The following is a 22,685-nucleotide window of genomic DNA, read 5'->3' as shown; positions in this document are numbered from 1 at the left end:
CACCGTGTGACCTAGTGCCACATTCTAGCCCCGGGCAGTAAACTAGACCAGCACCCCTCCCACACATGTCCCCCATCATCCTAAATCTATTATTTTTCACCAGGATCGGAGCCCATCTAAACTAAATATGGGGAAAGTGTTCCAGATCTCCAGGACTATCCATGACCATCCCCCTGCCCATCATTCCTAGTCTCTCTTCATTTGTCCCTCTATTTAGTGGGCTGTCAATCGATCTCTTGTTCTTTCTCTTTCAAACTCTCCGCCTCTGTCACCCACTGTCCTCTTCTTCACTGAAGGAGAGGTGGGGGCAGTCTGTTATTCCTCTCTTACTCCGCCTTCTTTTAACCCAACACACAAACACGCAGATGCAGACACACCCATGAAAACTAGCGCACACACACACACGCACGCACATGCACACAGGATCTGTGTCCTACTCTCGTCAGCCCTGTCACCTCGACAGCCGCTCTACTCCCCTCCCACCTTCTTTGCCACATTCAGTCACACACACACACATGCACATGCACACACACACACACACACACACAGGCGCAGTCTGGGACCAGACTTCGGCCCTGGCATTTCTAACACACCAGCACATTATTTTCCCTTGAGGCACTCATGAGCCATATAATGATCATTTTGCGCAACAACAAAAAACAAACAAGTTAAACAGGCCCACTGAGCTAAAAATGGACCAGCCCGAAATGCCAGATGGCCAGTCCGCCTCTGCACACACACACACACACACACACACACACACACACACACACACACACACACCTACATCCATAATTGAACCCACCCCCTCTCGCTCTCTCTGCGCTGTTTCCAGCTCCCCATGTGAGGGGGTTTAATAAGGGGGTCTCAGGAGTTGGTCTTGCTCTGTTCTGGGTGGTGGGGATCGGAAGTCCTTCCTCATTTTCATCAAAATTATTTTTATGTTTATTTTTTTACTCACTGAAACTACAATTAATTTCCAAATAAGTAAGGAAACATGAATTGGAGCTGGGTGCTTATGGCAGTCCTTCTGTCTTGCGGGGGACTGTCATGGGGTGAGGAGGGTTTGGACTTCCCTGAGTACGATGGCATGGACCGGGTCATCGAGCTGACTACCAAGAACTACAAGTCTGTGATGAAGACGCATGATGTGATGGTTCTGTACTACCATGAGCATCCTGGAGCCGACGCCGTTTCCCAGAAACAGTTTGAAATCGAGGAACTGGCCCTGGAGGTGGGTCACGGGGCAAGGAGGACTTGGTCAGGGGACTAGGAGGACTGGGTCAGGGGACTGGGAGGACTGGGTCAGGGAACTGAGAGGACTGGGTCAGGGGACTGGGAGGACTGGGTCAGGGGGGTGGGAGGACTGGGTCAGGGAACTGAGAGGACTGGGTCAGGGGACTGAGAGGACTGGATCAGGGGACTGAGAGGACTGGGTCAGGGGACTGGGAGGACCAGTGGAGGCTGCTGAGGGGAGAACGGCTCATAATAATGGCTGGATCGGAGTGAATGGAATGGCAACAAACCATGTGTTTGATTATTTGATACCATTCCACTGATTCTGCTCCAGCCATTAACACGAGCCCGTCCTCCCCAATTAAGGTCCACCAACCTCCTGTGGGGAGGACTGAGTCAGGGGACTGAGAGGACTGGGTCAGGGGACTGAGAGGACTGGGTCAGGGAACTGGCAGGACTGGGTCAGGGAACTGAGAGGACTGGGTCAGGGGACTGGAAAGACTCGGGCAACTGGGTGGGGGATGGTGAGGAGAGGGGATGGGTAACTGGGAGGTAGAAGTGGGACACAGTGCCTGGGTAGGGATGCACCATCACTGCTATAATTAATCAATTCTTTGAGGCATTATATTGTGTAATTAGTGTGTAGTAAAGGGGCTAAGTGGATACAGACAGTATTTACAGGTAACTAAGTGTTGTTGTTAAGGGTAAGGCAACTCAAATGTGGCCTTTGAAACATGCCACAACAAAGATGATGATTAAATTAAGATGTTCAAGGCAATAGATAAGAAGCAAAAGCTGCAAGGGTCCGACTATTGCATGGATTGGACAGTTCAATGAAATTGAAAGGCTTTTTAGTGCATGAATTTGGTCATCAGGGTAAATGGCTAGAGGCAGACATGAGACAGCAACAGGAATTAATAATCAGCTGATACTATAAATTGCCAATTAAGCGCTACTGTCTGGAGGGGACTGTAGGGGTACTATGTTGACTCACCTGCTGTTCCAAGAATCTCTGGGTTGCTGGAAATATCCCTGGGGTGTATTGTTTTAAGACTGACTCATGGTTTTGTGGTCTTAGATGAAATGGGAGATGGCAGGGATGGGCATGTCTTTAAGGAATGGTGTGGGGCAGGAATTAGTGCAGCGGCATAAGAAATACTGACAACTGAGACAAAAACATTTGTCACGTGCCTGTGGCATGGAGGGGGTGTGAGACAGAGTTCTTCACAGGCAAAGTGCTGAGTCGTGAGGACACGGGATCCCATCACCAGTCCTGGCAAATGGTCGACAGTACAAATAGCCTATCTCAACAGGTCGAACCATTTATGACTCAAACATGACATGGACAGAAGTAGCAGGACCCCAAGTCATCAGCTCGTTGACTGATCTGATTTACAATCCATAAGAATAATCTCCTCCATCTAACATCTATCAGAAATGTCCTGAATTTCTTGTATTGATTGTAATAGGGTGTGTGGAGTAAATCCATATGTGTGTGTACATGGGCATATGTCCATGTTGATATGTGTGTGTGACCATGGGTGTGTGTGACCATGGGTGTGTGTGACCATAGGTGTGTGTGACCATGGGTGTGTGTGTATGTCTGTTTATGTGACCCTGTTCTTTGAAGTACGCCCCTCGCTACATCCATCACACACTCAACTGCACTTTTTCTTCTCCCTGATTTACAACTGGCCTACCTACCAGCCAGCATGCCGTCCCAATAACCCCCACACGATAGGCTAAAGGTCAAAGGTTAAAGCTCCATCCTGTCACTCAAGACGTTCAGCTGCAGAACAGTCACGTTCAGCCTGGTGAGAGGGTTACATCCATAGCGTCCTAATTTAGACGTGTCATCACCTCATTTCAACAGCGTCTGATAGAGTTACACCGTAGGTCTGCTTCAGACTACTGTTCCGTACATAGAAGAAAAAAATTCACCCATAGAAATAAAATGTGTACATTCTATTTCTCTGGCTACACCACTCTATTGTAAATCCGTTTCTTAGAGAACTTTATAGAAGCTTTTTGATTATTTTTGGCGCCACAGCAAGTGCCAATCTTCATTTTGAATGAACTACATTGTTCAATCTTAAACCCCTGCACTCTCTCACCCTTGAAAGGGAATACCGGTCCTTCATCTCCAGTGAAATCAATAGCCCTCTCAGGAGGCACGAAGGTTATCTCATTCAGCAGTGAAACCCATAGGCCGCCCTGGAAAACCCATAGGCCGCCCTGGATGGCCTGATACTGAGGATGAATGGGTGTGAATGACTGATGGTTTATAAAGCAATATAAATGCTCTTCAGATGGCCAATGAGCTAATCCTCTGAAATCCAGCTCTGCCAGGACTGACCCAACTTCTTAGGACTACAACTCAACCACTTTGGACTACAACTTCCAGGATTCCCTGAAGAGAAACACAACACAGCTCTGATGGCTGAAGAGCTATTTTGGGACTGGTGCCTCTTAAGGAGTTGTATGGTTTTCTTTTTCTTGTACTAATTTAATCAACTGGAAACGAATAATGAACAAATACACCAAAGTCTACGGTAGATAAACACCTCCTTTTGAAAATTATGCCATGTCCAGGTGCCCCAGTTGGAAACAAACACTTCAGGAAACAAACACATCCACTTGCCTGCGTGCATGTGGGTGTGTGTGAGTACGTGTGTGCATGTATGGATGTAGGTGCATGTGTGTGAGAGACATATGTCTACTCAGCAGGGTGTTTTGATTAATGATATATTAATCATCATCTGAGAATGCTTGCCTGCCCCCTCCTCTGTATGTTATGGGACATCGAGGCCTAGCCCAGGAGGTTTGGGCCCCAATACTGCGGTGTCGGCTGACCCGGCTGACTGACAGACGGCTGCAGTACTGTACCTGTCAGCGGATCCTAGAGACTTGAGCGTCACCAGCACCTTGCCAAAATAGTCCATGGTTGGTGTGGCTCTGGGTCTATATTTATCCAGTGCTGCTGTTGTGGATGTTTGTGTATCCTAAAGTGCTGTGTTGCTATTTGAAAGGTAGTAGTGCCATGATATTATGTGAAATTAATGTGCACTCTGCACTCTGTTTTGGTCTATTGCAGAGAGAGAGAGATAGAGAGATAGAGAAAGTATACTACATAGAAATAGAATGAATAGAACAGGCTTGGAACCTCTAACCCTGGCAATTTGACTGGTAACCTGATGGGTACACTCACAGTAGATGCGGTAAAGAGTTACAGTTATTTGACTACCATTACCAATTTCTGTATGCTAGCTATTCTAACCAGCTTATACGAACAGGAGTTAGCATTTAGTCACTTCTTCTTAACCTGAAAAGGGACAACTTCTACATGTTATGCAGCAAAAACAGCTGAATATATCAAAATCTGACTTAAGTAAGCACATTATGGGCCTGTTACAATACATAAATCATGACAGATTTGACGAATATCCACTTTGTCAGATTAGATTTGTTGAATGCGCGGCAATCTGGTCAATGGAACAATCTGGTCAATCTGCGTTCCATTGACTCCTTTACCGCATCTATGGCTGCCTGGTATTGTGATGCAATGATTTCCATGGTAATGTAGAATGTTCATTCAAACAGTGGCGGTCGGTGCCGTTTAAGATTAGGGAAGATATTTTTTTTTATGAGAATGGCCTTATTTCTATTACAGCATATTGGATGACTGTCATTCATATTCCATTCACCCAGCTCAATGTTACATCGATAGGTTTAGGCTACTACATGATACTCAACGTTTCCTTATACCCATCATGAGGTTGCTACAACCTAGCCTATGAATGAAAGTTTATAGCGTACGTGCACAGGTCAAGAGACATTTTAGTAATCAAGGTGACAGATAGTCACACATTCAATACCGTCTTGCACACTCTTGCCTGCATCTAGCTGATCTAGGGTGTAATCATTAGTCCAAACAGTTGCAAACGAGAGTTTCTCTTGGACAAGTTCAGGTATGTTTATCAGCGTTCTGTTCCGTTTGCTTCAGTTTATGAACATTTTTAACAGAATCGGTGGAATGAATACACCCCTGATCACCCCTAACCACACTTCACGTTCATAGCAGCCACATACAAACAGCATGATCTCTTTGCTCATTATATAATTCCTACAATCATGCAGTACTGTGTACAGCAAGCAGTTTAGCAGTTACACCGGCGGGCCCCGGTGGCAATAAATTAATCAAACCAAAAGCTTACCTTGACTTGGAAGAGTTCCAGTGTTGGATAGCCACAACCAGCTAGCTAACATAGCATCCCTCTGTTTGAGCCAGGTGTTTGAGTAGGCTAAACTAACTAGCTAGCTTACTATTTCACAGCGATTTATATGGTACAATGATTCTCTACACTATACTTGCTTGTTTTGTTACAAACTGAAATTAAGCGAACTATTCGAATTTTAACAAGAAGGAAATGGCAGAGCGACTTCTACCTAGTGCATCTTTAATTGAAAGTGAAAACGAAATATAGCTAGCTCTCTCTCTCTCTCTCTCTTGCTTCTCCTTCATTTTGAATACATGTATTTGTTCAAAACTGTTCAACTATTGTCTTTCTCTCTATTTGAGTCAACTACTCATCACATTTTATGCACTGCAGTGCTAGCTAGCTGTAGCTTATGCTTTCAGTAGTAGATTCATTCTCTGATCCTTTGATTGGGTGGACAACATGTCAGTTCATGCTGCAAGAACTCTGATAGGTTGGAGGACGTTCTCCGGAAGTTGTCCATTACTGTGTAAGTCTATGGAAGGTGGTGAGAACCATGAGCCTCCTAGGTTTTGTATTGAAGTCAAAATACCCAGAGGAGGACGGAAACTAGCTGTCCTCCGGCTACACCATGGTGCCACCTTCATTGCAAAACAGTGTGTTTAATCAATTATTTGGTGACATGTGAATATGTTAGTATGGTTTTATCTAAAAAGGAAAACTTTTTTAATGTTTCACTATTTTTATGAAATTCACTGAGGAGGATGGTACTACCCTTCCTCCTCTGAGGAGCCTCCACTGCATTCAAATTACGCTAACTGATGTGGCTTTTTGCAATGGAATGTATTTTTTTGTAGTGTCGGTTGAGTTGATTCAACAAATCACAGCACAGATTGATGGGCACACTTCTTCCTGCTTTGCTGTTATGGGTACACTCGCAATGGCTCATCAAAAGGGGACCATCGCGCTCTCCCAGAAGCTTGGCTGGTGCGTAAAATCAGCAAATTCAGACAAACAAAAGGTGTAATGGGTCCTCACTCAAAAAGACGTCTCATAAAGCTTACTTCATTTGTTGTATTATTTTCACTGCATCAGGGATAGCGGACACAGCCATTCGGCTTTGCAGCTTTCTTCAGTGTGTAGGTACAATTTCCTTTTAATTCCAAACAGCATTTGTAGGGAACAACCGATGAGACTGTTATACAACACTGTCCATATCAGATTTTACATATCGTTTATAAGTCAGTCCCACATATTTATGAACGGCTGAGCCTGATGTCCTTTGTGGTAGGCTATCTCATGAATTGATATAATGTATCAAAGAGAGCAAACACCTAAGTCAATTGATTCATGAATTGCCCTTCGTGCCTGCACCCATCCCTATAATTCTGTATTTATTTGTGACTAAGTTGTATACTAGTAGACCAGAAAAGCTACATTCCTGATTGACAGATGAGTGGCAACCCTGATTAGAAGCACCTGCTATACTTGCAATGGCTGCCAGTCCACCCATTATGCCAACGTCGACTTGAATGGGGACGCCCCTTAATTCTATTTCTAAGGTATAATCTAGGTCAGGCAATGAGATAGATGAGGAGAGCGTGTCATCTCATTTAGATGTACAGTATGTGCTCCTCCCTCTTCCCTTCCCTGATTTGTCATGAAGCGAACTCTCCCCTTGCACTCAGGCAAGAAACCTGCCCGCTTCACAACTCATGCCCCCAAACAGCAACCTTATATAGGTGTAGTAGTCTGTTTGGCTAAAAGCCTTTAGCTGAGTTTAGCTCTCAATCTGTCTAACAGGCCGTTCTAGAACCGGACCTCTTCATATGAATACCCCTCCCCCCATGAAAAATATGGACAGATAACTCACTGGACACAGACGTCAGTTCAACGTGTAGTTTTGATTGATATTTGATTGAGTTGTCATCTAACGTGAATTAAAAGTGAAAACAACAAAAAATCTAACCATGTAATTGAATTTAGATTGGGTGAAATAAAATTACTAAAAGTCCCTAAATTTATGTGTGTTGATGACTTTTTGCAAATTTAATCAGTTTTCCACGTTGATTCAACGTCATCAGACTGAATATTTTTATTGAAATGACATGGAAACAATGTTGTTTGAACCAGTTTGTACCCAGTGGGAAGTGTCTACAGGGGAAAACCTATTTATCTGACCAGTAAATAGTGGGGACTTTAGCTGAAAATCAGCTTTCCTGGGACAGCCTGCTATTATACTATTATAACACAGTATAATAATTAACCTCTGATATTTGGGCCGCTGTTTTACAGTTATTCACAAATAAACATTTCCCCAAAAGGTACATAAAATCAAACTGCACACCAAGACATAAAGCAAGGACGACTATTGCTTGCATCCCGCAGTTACTGGCTAGGATCTCTAGGCCATCAGTGCCAGCTATCATCATTGCCATGGTGTGGAACATGACAGCCTGGTTATGGGATTTTGCTATGCAATACAAGTAACTGCACAGTAGAACTGATAGATTATCCTTCATGTCAGTCTGTGTGTCTCTGTGTGTATGTTTGGGTGCCTGCACCTCTTTGATGACGTGATAGAAGAGATCTGTGAAAGCAGGGTTGCACCTGTTGCTATCCAAGCACCCAGTTACCCCAACGCAGTCAGCAGAACTGTTATCCCACCCCCTCAGTATGCAGGCCGCGGATGTGGCAACATCGTTGGTTGAGCCGGTTGTCAGTCATAAGGGTCAAGTTTCGCACAGATTTAGAAAGTGCATGAACAGCGCTCTGAGTCCCAGGCTTTTATGGTGGAGGAACTGGAGGAAAATATGTGTGAAATAAGACAACTACATTTCTGTTTGCTTTAGTGTGTACACAGTGCACTGAGAATGACACCTGTCCCTCCAGCAAACCCACAAAGCTGAGGGTGAAGTGAATGCATATCAATTTCCTTACAGAACAATTTCCTTACATTGTTCCATACCATTTCCTTAAAGAATACTCATAAATTAAAAACAAACTTCCCATGTCCCTATAAGTTGTCCGTACATTATACAGAGGATATTCCTGCTCAGGCATAAAGGTGCCACTGTATGTTTTCAGTTATGTGAAAGTGTTTTTTTTTTCACAGCTTGCAGCTCAGGTCCTTGATGACCTTGACGATGAGGATATTGGATTTGGCCTTGTTGATGAGAAGAAGGGCAGTGTTGTTGCTAAGAAACTAGGTAAATACGCACTGAAATAGACACTATTACCGATATTCAAGATTCATAGGATTATTTATAGTTCTGAGGTCAGTTATGGTGAAATTGTCACCATCTTTCAACATGATCCATTTGTCAAAGTGTCACAATCAAATCTAGACATCACCACTGACCAGGTATGTGCTCAGTGGAGTAAACTGCCTGACCGGTCTCACTGGATGCATCTCAATAGTCCTAAGTGGATTCCTCTCCTTGTCTTGCCTCCTTCATCTGCAACTCTCAGTGTAGATAATTCCCCCTGTGGAGGGCGCTGCAGAACACTATTTCACATTTCTACTTGTTTATGTGCACGAGCTGCTGTGCGGGTCACACATCAACAGGCTGCTGACTAAGATACCTCACTCTTTTGATGATAGTTTTGCAGAGTACTGTTTTTCAAAAAGGGTATTTTGAAGGAAGGGGGCACTGAGACTTACACTATCCCAGAATCAGGAAATATATTATAGGAGAAAGCAATATGGTGGACGCCCATTGCCCACTGAGACATCACCTTTATAATTCTCTCACCTCAGTGATGATGAAGTAAAGGAAACTGGGAGAAGAAGCCACTAGACTTTTGAGAGGCACCCGTTGTCAGTGTGCTAAGGCAGCCCATGAGCAAGCCTGACCTCTAGTGGATTCAAGGGTATGACTGGATATGTAAGCCCCGAGTAGAAATTATGCTGTCTCCTCAGGACTTGAGGAGGCCGACAGCATCTACATCTTCACCGAGAACGAGATCATTGAGTACGATGGGGAGCTTGCTGCAGACACAATTGTGGAGTTCATCTATGATGTATGTTAAAATAATGTCATCTATTTATGCTCTCTTCTACCTGGCTGCAATTTGTAGGAAACTGGCTATTTATCCACCACTGATATATTTTGTACTGTTTCTTTCTCTTTCCCTGTACTATGATCTCCCTCCCCCCATCCATCTTTCTTTTACTCTGTTCAAGGTTCTTGAAGACCCAGTTGAGATCATTGAGAACGATCTGGAGGTTAAAGGTTTCCATAACATTGAGGAGGACATAAAACTGGTGGGCTACTTTAAGAGTGAAAAGTCTGAACGTAAGAATATATAATGTATATTTTAACATTTTAATTTCTATATTTGTACTGTATAGTACATGTTATGGATAAAACAGTGTATTCACAGTGTATTTGTCAACTAAAAATCTAGATTTTACTAAGGTCTTAACAGATACCTGTAACATTTCAGATTATTTGGCCTATGTGGACGCGGCTGAGGAGTTCCACCCACACATTAAGTTCTTCGCTACATTCACTCCCAAGGTGAACAACCTTACCCACTAACAACTACATCCTCAAAATTACACCGGAGCTCTACTCTCCTTTAAAAGTAGCCCATTACTCCTTCAGTCCAATCCTCTGTGTTCCAGGTTGCCAAGGATCTGGGCCTGAAGGTAAATGAGGTGGACTTCTATGAACCCTTCATAGATGAACCCATAGTCATCCCTGGAAAACCCTACACAGAGGAGGAGCTTGTCGAGTACATCGAGGATCACGACAGGTGAGATTCATGGCCATAGTGGCCAGAATGGCACAATACATAATGAGAAGGGTCAGGTGTTCTTTCCTGGCTTAGTGATTTGACCTGGAAAAACTCCAGGCCCTATAACTAGGTGTAAAGGGAATTTTCAGTTGAACCAAAAGGAGAGCAGTCGTTGATAATATCAATCAAAATAAACAGTTGCAACAGGGAGACACCTCCAGAAAAAATGTCTAATCGGGCCTCTTGGAGATGGGCCCCTTTACATTCTAATCGAACTGTACTAAATGTTCTCTAAACATCAGCCCAAGAGGCTTGTACAAAGTCAAAACAAATGACAGTGACTTTGCCAGCTGCTACAGAATCACACAGTGTTCATAATGTCATCAATACAATAATAATCAGTGTGTCCTCGGTCCTTGTACCTTGAGTAGCTCCGGCGTCAATCCCTATCAAACGATATGAGAACAATCCATAACAGTCAGTAACAAGTCTAGTGACCATCAACCCATACACAAATGAGTGTTGCAAATCATGTGTATTACAGAAAGGGAAAACATATAAATATGCTAAGCATTGTGTTAATTACTCTTAACTGACTATTCCCATTACAGTAGGACTCAAAGTTTAAAAAGTGTAACCTTCCTCAATGAACAATAAATAAATATCTGGTGTCCCATTTCTTTATAGACCAACCCTGAGGAAGATGGAGCCAGATAACATGTATGAGATCTGGGTAAGCTATACCAACTATTCCCATAAAAATCATCCTACAAAACAAAATGGATGATGTCTTCTTAGTAAGCATACCTCCCCAATTTGTATTGTTATCCAGCTAAGTATACTGAAAAAAATGCAACATGCTGAACAAAAATATAAACGCAACATGGAACAATTTCAAAGATTTTACTGAGTTACAGTTCATATAAGGAAATCAGTCAATTTAAATAAATAAATTAGGCCCTAATATATGGATTTCACATGACTGGGCATAGGCCCACCCACTGGGGAGCCAGGCTCAGCCAATCACAATAAGTTTTTCCCCACAAAAGGGCTTTATTACAGACAAGCCGGATGTGGAGGTCCTGGGCTGGCGTGGTTACACGTGGTCTGCAGTTGTGAGGCCGGTTGGACGTAATGCCAAATTCTCTAAAACGACGTTGGAGGCAGTATATGGTAGAGAAAGTCACATTGAATTATCTGGCAACAGCTCTAGTGGACATTCCTGCAGTCAGTATGCCAATTGCATGCTCTCTCAAAACATTTTACATTTTAGTCATTTAGCAGACGCTCTTATCCTGAGCAACTTACAGTTAGTGAGTGAGTGCATACATTATTTTTCTTTTCTTTTTCATACTGGCCCCCGTGGGAATCGAACCCACAACCCTGGCGTTGAAAACGCCATGCTCTACCAACTGAGCTACATCAAAACTTGAGACATCTGTGGCATTGTGTTGTGTGACAAAACTGCATATTTTAAAATTGCATTTTATTGTCCCCAGCACAAGGTGCACCTGTGTAATCAAATTAAATCAAATCATATTTTATTGGCCACATGCGCCGAATACAACAGGTGCAGACATTACAGTGAAATGCTTACTTACAGCCCTTAACCAACAGTGCATTTATTTTTAACAAAAAAGTAAAAATAAAACAACAACAAAAAAAGTGTTGAGAAAAAAAGAGCAGAAGTAAAATAAAATAACAGTAGGGAGGCTATATATACAGGGGGGTACCGGTGCAGAGTCAATGTGCGGGGGCACCGGCTAGTTGAGGTAGTTGAAGTAATATGTACATGTGGGTAGAGTTAAAGTGACTATGCATAAATAATTAACAGAGTAGCAGCAGCGTAAAAGGATGGGGTGGGGGGGCAGTGCAAATAGTCCGGGTAGCCATGATTAGCTGTTCAGGAGTCTTATGGCTTGGGGGTAGAAGCTGTTGAGAAGTCTTTTGGACCTAGACTTGGCACTCTGGTACCGCTTGCCGTGCGGTAGCAGAGAGAACAGTCTATGACTAGGGTGGCTGGAGTCTTTGACAATTTTGAGGGCCTTCCTCTGACACCGCCTGGTATAGAGGTCCTGGATGGCAGGAAGCTTGGCCCCAGTGATGTACTGGGCCGTACGCACTACCCTCTGTAGTGCCTTGCGGTCGGAGGCCAAGCAGTTGCCATACCAGGCGGTGATGCAACCAGTCAGGATGCTCTCGATGGTGCAGCTGTAGAATTTTTTGAGGATCTGAGGACCCATGCCAAATCTTTTCAGTCTCCTGAGGGGGAATAGGCTTTGTCGTGCCCTCTTCACGACTGTCTTGGTGTGTTTGGACCATGATAGTTCGTTGGTGATGTGGACACCAAGGAACTTGAAGCTCTCAACCTGTTCCACTACAGCCCTGTCGATGAGAATGGGGGCGTGCTCAGTCCTCTTTTTTTTCCTGTAGTCCACAATCATCTCCTTTGTCTTGGTCACGTTGAGGGAGAGGTTGTTGTCCTGGCACCACACGGCCAGGTCTCTGACCTCCTCCCTATAGGCTGTCTCATCGTTGTCGGTGACCAGGCCTACCACTGTTGTGTCGTCGGCAAACTTAATGATGGTGTTGGAGTCGTGCCTGGCCATGCAGTCATGGGTGAACAGGGAGTACAGGAGGGGACTGAGCACGCACCCCTGAGGGGCCCCCGTGTTGAGGATCAGTGTGGCAGATGTGTTGTTACCTACCCTTACCACCTGGGGGCGGCCCGTCAGGAAGTCCAGGATCCAGTTGCAGAGGGAGGTGTTTAGTCCCAGGATCTTTAGCTTAGTGATGAGCTTTGAGGGCACTATGGTGTTGAATGCTGAGCTGTAGTCAATGAATAGCATTCTCACGTAGGTGTTCCTCTTGTCCAGGTGGGAAAGGGCAGTGTGGAGTGCAATAGAGATTGCATCATCTGTGGATCTGTTGGGGCGGTATGCAAATTGGAGTGGGTCTAGGGTTTCTGGGATAATGCTGTTGATGTGAGCCATGACCAGCCTTTCAAAGCACTTCATGGCTACAGACGTCAGTGCTACGGGTCGGTAGTCATTTAGGCAGGTTATCGTAGAGTCCTTGGGCACGGGGACTATGGTGGTCTGCTTGAAACATGTTGGTATTACAGACTCAGTCAGGGACATGTTGAAAATGTCAGTGAAGACACTTGCCAGTTGGTCAGCACATGCTCGGAGTACACGTCCTGGTAATCCGTCTGGCCCTGCGGCCTTGTGAATGTTGACCTGCTTAAAAGTCTTACTCACATCGGCTACGGAGAGCGTGATCACATAGTCATCCGGAACAGCTGGTGCTCTCATGCATGCTTCAGTGTTGCTTGCCTCGAAGCGAGCATAGAAGTGGTTTAGCTCGTCTGGTAGGCTTGTGTCACTGGGCAGCTCGCGGCTGTGCTTCCCTTTGTAGTCTGTAATAGTTTTCAAGCCCTGCCACATCCGACGAGCGTCAGAGCCAGTGTAGTATGATTCAATCTTAGTCCTGTATTGACTCTTTGCCTGTTTGATGGTTCGTCGGAGGGCATAGTGGGATTTCTTATAAGCGTCCGGGTTAGAGTCCCGCTCCTTGAAAGCGGCAGCTCTACCCTTTAGCTCAGTGCGGATGTTTCCTGTAATCCATGGCTTCTGGTTGGGGTATGTACGTACGGTCACTGTGGGGACGACATCATCGATGCACTTATTGATGAAGCCAGTGACTGATGTGGTGTACTCCTCAATGCTATCTGAAGAATCCTGGAACATGTTCCAGTCTGTGCTAGCAAAACAGTCCTGTAGCTTAAACATGAAGCTGTTTAATCAGCTTCATGATATGCCACACCTGTCAGGTGGATGGATTTTCTTGGCAAAGGAGAAATGCTCACTAACAGGGATGTACTCAAACTTGTGCACAACATTTGAGAGAAATACACTATTTGTGCGTATGGAACATTTCTGGGATTATTTTTTTTTAGCTCATGAAACATGGGACCAACACTTTACATGTTGTGTTTATATTTTTGTTCAGCGTATTTATGTGGCCTAAATGTGCAGACACGGATGGAAATACACTTGTAGGTAGTCTATATTCCCCATTTCAGTTTTCTTACCTGGTGTTAGCGTGTTTAAGGAGTCTGTCTTTTCTTAGGAGGATGACATCGATGGCGAGCACATCATTGCATTCGCAGAGGAGGATGATCCAGGTACATAACTAAAGGGGCGGCTAATGAGTCAATAGGACTGGGTGGGGGAGGAAGGAAACATTGTCAGCTAGATGGATTTCATAAGGCTTTATGTACATTTGACCCTTGACCTTTGACTTCCCAGATGGTTTTGAGTTCCTGGAAATCCTAAAGGAAGTAGCAGAGGAGCACAATGATAATCCCAACCTCAGCATTGTCTGGATTGACCCAGATGACTTCCCCTTGGTAAAATCATGGTCATTGCTGGTCACTTATCAATACAATTTCCCACATTTATGAGATTCTGATTGCTGTTGATTTCTTCCTGGAATATTTTCCTTCCTCTTTAGCTTGTCCCATACTGGGAGAAGACCTTTGGAATTGACCTGGGCTCTCCCCAGATTGGTGTTGTGGATGTTGAAGATGTGAGTAATGTTGCTGTCATGTATGAGGAGTCATGAGGTTCTACACATAGAAATAGAATGAATAGAACGGGCTTGGAACCTCTAACCCTGGCAATTTGACTTGTAAACTCATGCGTACACAATGTATTTTTTGTAATGTCAATGTATTGTTCAGTTGATTCAACAAATCACAGCACAGAATGATGGGTACACTTCCTGCTTTGATTCTATGGGTACACTCGCAATGGCATCAAGTCCACCCATTATGTTTTCATTGACTTGAATGGGGATGCCCGTTCTATTCATTCTATTTCTAAAAAACATTCAATAGTCTATCTTTGGCGCTGAATTGGTTTTTGTCTCTCTATAGGCCGACAGCGTATGGATGGAGATCGACAATGATGACGACCTACCAAGCGCAGATGAGCTTGAGGAATGGATTGAAGATGTTCTTTCAGATGAAATTGATCCAGATGATGATGATGATGATGATGATGATGATGATGATGACGACGACGACGATGATGATGATGATGATGATGATGATGAAGACGATGACGACGATGATGATGATGATGATGATGATGATGATGATGATGATGATGATGATGATGAGTAAATTGTTGGTCATCATTTCACTGGCCTATGTCTAAATCTGGCCAATATAATATAATTTGGCCAATCAACATCATCCCCTTCCTCAAGTCTTCCTTGTCCTCTGTTGTAACAAGTCATTAAGTTAAATATGTCCGCTCATATGGACATCCTTATGTTTTCAACATTCTTGCTCAGAGCATCTTGACAAAATGTTTGATTTTTTTCACTTTGCTTTGAATCCATAAAAGACAGTACTTTCTCAGAGCCCCATTTTTTATTTACACCTGTAACTTTTTGAACAATTTGAAAAGGATATAAAAAATGTATTTTGAAAATATTATGTACACAATTTACACTATTGGATATTCACTAGCACTTAATCTTAAAACATCTGATGCTTCTGATTTTTATATTTCAAACAAATAGAGGGGTTACTCTGTTGATGCATTTTAAGTCTGAGTCCATCTGTAAACTTGTTTTCTTTTTGTTTTATTTTCTCCATATTAAATGTTCGCCCATCTCCCAACTTGTCAAATCCAAGGGTGCAAGCAGGCTTTTCCTACGTACAGTTCATTGGTCATACCAACCTACTCTGTTGAATTATTGTAACTTTAGTTGGTAAGCTTTTTTTCTTCTTGTGCACTGAAAAGTGCTTTAAATCACATGGATGTTTTCTACTGACAAAGAAATATAACAACAACAGTATTCTTTTTTTTTTAACAAGAAAACTTAAACATACTGTAAAGGCTTAAAATAAATGACAGCTTGGAAAAAGATTTTAAAGCGACTTGTGTTCTGGATTATTGTGTGTGTGTGTACCATAAAACTTATAAAATAATAGCATTAAATATGTCTCACTGTTAGAATAATTTTATTTCCCCCCTTATGACACAATGACATATTACCATATTACGCACCACGCTTTCCCCGGAAATAAAATGGATTTGGCACAAGACGCTAAGCGTACGTTTGGTCGTCACTAGTTAGCACAGCCACAAAATCATAAACCCCGCCTATTTCTACAATTAATCTTCTTAAAATGTGATTTTAAACCTAACCTTAACCACACTGCTAACCTTAAGCCTAACCTTATATTAAGACCAAAATGCGATATACTTTGTGGATGTGGTAACTAGTGGAAAACCGTACTTTTTTTAATGAAACGTCAGAGACACGCCCCCAGTTTCTCCGACCATGTGGTTGATGATAAACACAGCTTAAATATCTCCCCGTGCTAAGCTTTTTGGTTTCAACATTTGTTCGATTTTAGTTCGATTTCTTACCGCGTGCTCACTATTAGCTGTCAGCATGTCTGTTTCCGACGATGTGAATTTTCAAACCCAGATTGCGTCTGTTTTGGATTCACTTGCAAAGGTGGCCGTCGTGGAAATAACGAAACTGTTCGAGAGTCGCTTCCTTGCTTTGGGAACCACCTTTCTCATTAAAGGGCGGAGGGAACAAAATGAAACCCAGCAAACGGTGGACGCTGTAAAAAAGTCTGGCAAAAAATGCATTCGCAGTATCGGAGTTCAAGTGAATGAGGAGACAACGACGTCCTCAGAGTTACATGAAAGTATGTTAGCTAACGTTTTAGTACTTCATTACACTGGCAATTCCATGGTAACGGAATTACGCAGAAATTCAGATTGTTTCACATTAACATGTATACCAAACAAAAACCATTAATTTCAAAGTTTAACAAACCATACAACTCAATGCACAAATACTACTTTTAACCATTTCCACTGACAATTTTACAAAAACACATTTACAGGAAGAACTGTGCAGATAAACTTTGGTAAATGTATTTACTGTGTAAATTGTTCAAAGTAGCCATTGTGCATAGAGGTATGGTTTGAAATCAGTGGTTTTTGTTTGGCACTGTATGTTACACTTTCCTACATTTGCAGAAATACACACTGTTTAATATGCACGATGACTCTTATCATCTTTCTCTCTGAATATGACTGTTGAATTTTTTTATGGCATTACGTTGGACAGAGTATCTGCAAAACATGATGATTACTGACAAAATGTCAACAAACAACATTTTGGAGGAAAAAAAAAACAACACAATTAGTGATTTGTTTAGTCCCTTTATTGTTATTATTGTCAGTACTGATCTGTACCATGCTGTCTAACCAATGGAATGTTTGTGTGCTTTGCGCTCTACCCCTCCCCCTTCCCATACCCTCTCCAGACCCAAAACAGTGCTTGTCCTTGGAGGGGGGCAGTGGTTCTTTGAATGGGAGCAGTGAGGAGGAGGGTCCTGCACATAGTATCCCTATGCTGAAGGCTAATCAGCCTGCTGAACTCAAGTGCTCTGTTCTAGAAGAGAAGGTCAGTGAGTTGTTTGGGTTAAAGGGATACTTTGTAATTTTGGCAAAGTCCTTTACTTCCCCAGAGTCAGATGAACTCGTACCATCTGTATGTCTTTACGTGCAGTTTGAAGGAAGTTGCTAACTAGCATGCTAGCTGTTACCATAGACTTCCAGTCATTGTGCTAATGCTAGTTAGCATTGGCTTGTGAAACTACCTCAAACTTCCTTCATACCGGACATAGAGACATTAAAAATAGTATGCACAAGTTCATCTGACTCTGGGGAAGTAGATAAAGGGCTTCATTGTAAACCATAAGATGTGTTTGTTACTAGAACTAATGCCTTTTTGACTTGTAGGCTTCAAGCTAATTTGATTAGCTGACACCTGTATTACAGTACCTAAGTAGTTGTCTTTTTGGCTTGTCATCTGTCTGTCAGGTTGTGGAGATGGTGGAGGGGAGCAGTCTGGAACCAAAATCTCCAACAATCACTGAGCAAGAAGGAGAACAAGTGATCTATTCCAGTAAAAAACTAATTTATTCTAGGAGGTGGTAGTGAAGCTATAGACACTGAAATATATTTGTTATAAACTTTTTGTATATAAAGGGTTGAGGTTACTATCTAACAACTATTTTATTTTCTTTCCTCCAGCACCTGAGGATCCAAGCCACCTCTATGTTCCTGTTCAAAGCTCCCCAACTAAGCAGAAACCCCAGCCCCTCAAGACAGAAACAGAGAATGGAATCAATATAGAATGCAAGACTAAAGTCATCTGCCAAACGGTCCCAAAGGCAGAGGAGGAGGATTCAACACCACAGCCTACATGTAAAGAAAAGCCTACCCAGGTGGAGCCCCAGCAGGCCAGCTACAGCACTGCCAAGGGGACAGCCTACAGCCCGTCCTCCTCAGATGGGGCTTTGGCTCCTGTACAGGCTAAGAGTAAGTTGAAATCTATGGATGTAACGAACCCTCCCTCTACTATAATGAAGAAAAAGAAGGTGGATTTCAAGCTGGACCAGACAAAGAAAAATGAGGTGGATTTAAAGCTGGACTGGACAAAGAAAAAGAAGGTGGACTTCAAGCTCGACCAGACGAAGAAGAAGAAGGTGGACTTCAAGCTGGACCAGATGAAGAAGAAGAAGGTGGACTTCAAGCTGGACCAGATGAAGAAGGTGGACTTCAAGCTGGACCAGATGATGATGATGATGAAGAAGAAGAAGAAGTTGGACTTCAAGCTGGACCAGACAAAGAAGAAGGTGGACTTCAAGCTGGACCAGACAAAGAAGCAGGTGGACTTCAAGCTGGACCAGACAAAGAAAAAGGTGAACTTAAAGCTGGACCAGACCTCCCTGGAGCAGAAGTTGACGAGGCCCTGCTCTGTGCAGCTGGTGAACCTACTTTTGGTGCCCGGAGGAAAGAACTCTGGAGGGAAGAAGAAGGCTAATGGTAGCTACTGTCATGACAACAAGCGGTTCCCCATGCCAAAGGACCTCAAGACCCACCAAGGCCTCCACACGGGCCGACGCCTCTGCTGCTTCACTCAGTGTGGGAACGGTGTCTGGCGGCTGCAAGGGGTCCTCTCCTCAAGCCGCGCCCATGGCTGCAAGATCTGTGGGAAGCGCTTCAAGCGCAGGAAGATCCTGAGGAGGCACGAGCGCTTCCACACTGGTGAGAAGCCCTACTCCTGCTCCCAGTGCTCCAAGACATTCGCCCTGCGGAAAAGCCTCCGCAGGCACGAGAGGTTCCATACAGGGCAGAGACCTCACAGCTGCCCCCAGTGTGGGAAGAGCTTCCGTCTCAGGGACAATCTGAAGGCTCATCTGCGCTTTCATACCGGTGAGAGACCTTTCACCTGTTCCTTTTGCTCCAAGAGCTTCAGAATCTTCCGGAATCTTGAAAAACACAGCATCGATCACTTGGGAGCGACAGCGAAATAGCTAATTTTCCGGCGAAAGAGAACTGTGCTAAAAGCATGAGCAGCCTTATGTAGGCCGCCTTACAAAACTGTCCTACCTCTAACTGAAACTAAATGTCCATTCCTCATTATAACCAACCCTTCAGTGTTGGTTATTTTTTAATGATGCTATGATGGTAAATTGCCATTATGAGAGATGGGGACAGTGGAGAGATCTGAAAGGACTCAGTCAACCATCCTTCATAGGTTTGGATTATCCAGAATGATCATCAGTGTAAGCTTCAGTGGACATTGATGTTATTGACAGCCATAATGTTCTAATACAGTAAGGGACAATTTTCCAGACACATTATGCCTAGTCGTAAACCAAAAAGTTATTTCAATGGAGCTTTTCTATTTATCATGCTGGACTAGGCTTAAAGGGACTCTTCAGGATTTTTGCAATGAAGCCCTTATCTACTTCTCCAGAGTCGGATTAACTCATGGATACCATTTGTATATGTCTGCGTGCAGTTTGAAGGAAGTTGCTAACTAGCACAATGACTGGAAGTCTATGGTGACTGCTAGCATGCTAGTAGATAACATAGACTTCCAGTCATTGCGCTAACGCCAGTTAGGGCATTGGCTCGCGAAACTACACTACATGACCAAAAGTATGTGGACACCTGCTCGTCGAACATCTCATTCCAAAATCATGGGCATTAATATGGAGTTGGTCCCCCCTTTGCTGCTATAACAGCGTCCACTCTTCTGGGATGGCTTTCTACAAGATGTTGCAACATTGCTGCGGGGACTTTCTTCCATTCAGCCACAAGCATTAGTGAGGTCGGGCACTGATGTTGGGCAATAAGACCTAGCTCGCATTCCAATTAATCCCAAAGGTGTTCGATCAGGTTGAGGTCAGGCCTCTGTGCAGGCCAGTCAAGTTCTTCCACACAGATCTCGACAAACCATTTCTGTATAGACTTTGTGCACTGGGGCATTGTGGCGCAGCGGTCTAAGGCACTGCATCTCAGTGCTTGAGGCGTCACTACAGACCCCCTGGTTCGATTCCAGGCAGTATCACAACCGGCCGTGATTGGGAGTCCCATAGGGCGGCGCACAATTGGCACAGCGTCGTCCAGGTTTGGCCGGTGTAGGCCGTCATTGTAAATAATAATTTGTTCTTAACTGACTTGCCTAGTTAAATAAAGGTAAAATAAAAACAGGAAAGGTCCTTCCCCAAACTTGCCACAAAGTTGTAAGCACAGAATCGTCTAGAATGTCATTGTATGCTGTAGCATTAAGATTTCCCTTCACTGGAACTAAGGGGCCTAGCCCGAACCATGAAAAAGAGCCCCAGACCATTATTCCTCCTCCACCAAACTTTACAGTTGGCACTATGCATTGGGGCAGGTAGCGTTCTCCTGGCATCCGCCAAACCCAGATTAGTCCGTCGGACTGCCAGATGGTGAAGCGTGATTAATAATTCCAGAGAACACTTTTCCACTGCTCCAGAGTCCAATGACGGCGAGCTTTACACCACTCCAGCCGACGCTTGGCATTGCGCATGGTGATCTTAGGCTTGTGTGCGGCTGCTCGGCCATGGAAACCCATTTCATGAAGCTCCCGACTAACAGTTATTGTGCTTATACACCTTTCAGTACTAATTTGAAGGGGTGTCCACATACTTTTGTATATATAGTGTACCTCTTAGCTGCCTTCATACGGAGGGCAGAGACATAAAAATGGAATCCATGAGTTCATCTGACTCTGGGGAAGTAGATAAAATACTTAATTGCCTAAATTAAGTTTTGCTTTAATCTGGGTCTGGAAAACTGTCCCTAGGTCTTTACACTGTATTTCGTTGGACAAAACACAAGGGACCTGGGCTGAGATTAGTTTGAGATTTTTCTCAGACCGCAATCTGTGTTCATGATACATCTCTTGACTTTGTTGTAAATACAAACAGATTGTTCATTTGTGTATCTTTGTTCATAAGTTGTTTTAAAGATGGGTGTAAAGTTTTTGATACTTTTATCTCAAACTCTAAACCATTATGCCAAATACTATAGTAACGCAGTAACTTTCTCTCATTCTTGTTATCCATACTGCTGTTTTTGTCAGGTAAACACCCTCCTTACTTTTTCCTTTGTAGAAGTCAGGGAAGTTTCTCTAAACACACATGACTTAGTTTAAAATGAAAAGAATGGGCAGTATGATGTAGCCTTTTAATGTGTAGAGAGAAGTTATTTCATATGTATTATGTGATTGTAGCTGATGTCTCTGGCTTATTTTCTGAAGATATTAGACATATATTACTACATGGCTTTTTTTGTCAACTAATTATATTAAATTCTAACCCAAAACGCTGTAATCTGTGTTAAAATAATAAAACAATGTTTTTACTGGAAAATAGTTGTAATCTTCATGAAAAGATTCATCAAAGGTCTATGTTTTTGGTAAGTACTGTAGTAACCTTGTGGGAATTCCTGATTGTTACACAATCACAGCCACAAGTTGGCCCTTTGTCTGGCAATAAAAGACATCACCTGTATTATTGGTTTCACTAATGACTTTTAAACATTCACTCAACCAGACACTTCGGATGTGTCAGTCTCTGTTCCCTCTGTTCGAAAAGTTAATGTATGTTACAGTACCATATTCTGTTCTATTTTATAGCATATTCAAAAATTCCAGCCACAAAGATGTCATAACTGGTCCTTGCAATCCGGTTTTCTTGGGAAATCTCTAGCCCATTGAAGTTGAAATTTAAAATGGTTAAGGTAAGGGTTAAAGGAAAATTTCACCCAAAAACGATCTAGGTATTTGTTTCATAAGTCCATTGTTGATACAGCCCCAAAATGTTTTGCATATCAGCAATCAAATTTTCAAGATGTATAACTTCTGAAATACAGCTGGTGTCATGCATTTTGCATCATATGAGTGAGCTTTGCTTTCACTTTTGAATGATTGCACTGCACACTGAGAGAGGGAGAATCTCAATTGCACACTCCTTGCGTCCTCTCTCCTCGCCTCTTCAAAACCCATTGGATGAGAAAGCCAGAGGTCCCTCCCCTCTGACCTTCTCCAATTGGTTTTTAGAAG

General features: G+C 43.2%; 2 protein-coding genes across 2 annotated transcripts; both read left to right on the top strand.

Moving 5' to 3' along the window:
- Positions 1–997: 997 nt before the first annotated feature.
- LOC311098869 (calsequestrin-1-like) lies at positions 998–15,384 on the top strand (the record flags this gene model as incomplete). Its single annotated transcript, XM_084139432.1, has 11 exons — positions 998–1,234; positions 8,569–8,662; positions 9,376–9,476; positions 9,640–9,751; positions 9,903–9,976; positions 10,084–10,214; positions 10,884–10,929; positions 14,328–14,382; positions 14,507–14,607; positions 14,712–14,786; positions 15,136–15,384. 11 exons carry the CDS (start codon positions 998–1,000, stop codon positions 15,382–15,384), a joined length of 1,275 nt encoding a protein of 424 aa, XP_083995558.1.
- A 1,148-nt stretch (positions 15,385–16,532) lies between these two features.
- LOC311099056 (uncharacterized protein) lies at positions 16,533–21,983 on the top strand. Its single transcript, XM_084139670.1, has 4 exons — positions 16,533–16,935; positions 17,563–17,702; positions 18,122–18,206; positions 18,335–21,983. Exons 1-4 carry the CDS (start codon positions 16,671–16,673, stop codon positions 19,618–19,620), a joined length of 1,776 nt encoding a protein of 591 aa, XP_083995796.1. The 5' UTR covers positions 16,533–16,670; the 3' UTR covers positions 19,621–21,983.
- Positions 21,984–22,685: the final 702 nt, after the last annotated feature.

The sequence above is a fragment of the Coregonus lavaretus genome, assembly GCF_964263955.1.
Source record: "Coregonus lavaretus genome assembly, chromosome: 23".
Taxonomy (NCBI): Eukaryota; Metazoa; Chordata; class Actinopteri; order Salmoniformes; family Salmonidae; genus Coregonus; species Coregonus lavaretus.
Note: the sequence above shows the minus strand (reverse complement) of the source record. Positions and strands in the feature narration are given on the sequence as shown.

What these genes read in the sequence shown, in the direction of transcription:
- LOC311099056 (XM_084139670.1), top strand. Translation starts at nt 16,671, where the DNA reads ATGTCTGTTTCCGACGATGTGAATTTTCAAACCCAGATTGCGTCTGTT. An exon ending in GTCCTCAGAGTTACATGAAA is followed by an intron (nt 16,936 to 17,562) that starts GTATGTTAGCTA and finishes TACCCTCTCCAG; the next exon opens with ACCCAAAACAGTGCTTGTCC. An exon ending in GCTCTGTTCTAGAAGAGAAG is followed by an intron (nt 17,703 to 18,121) that starts GTCAGTGAGTTG and finishes TCTGTCTGTCAG; the next exon opens with GTTGTGGAGATGGTGGAGGG.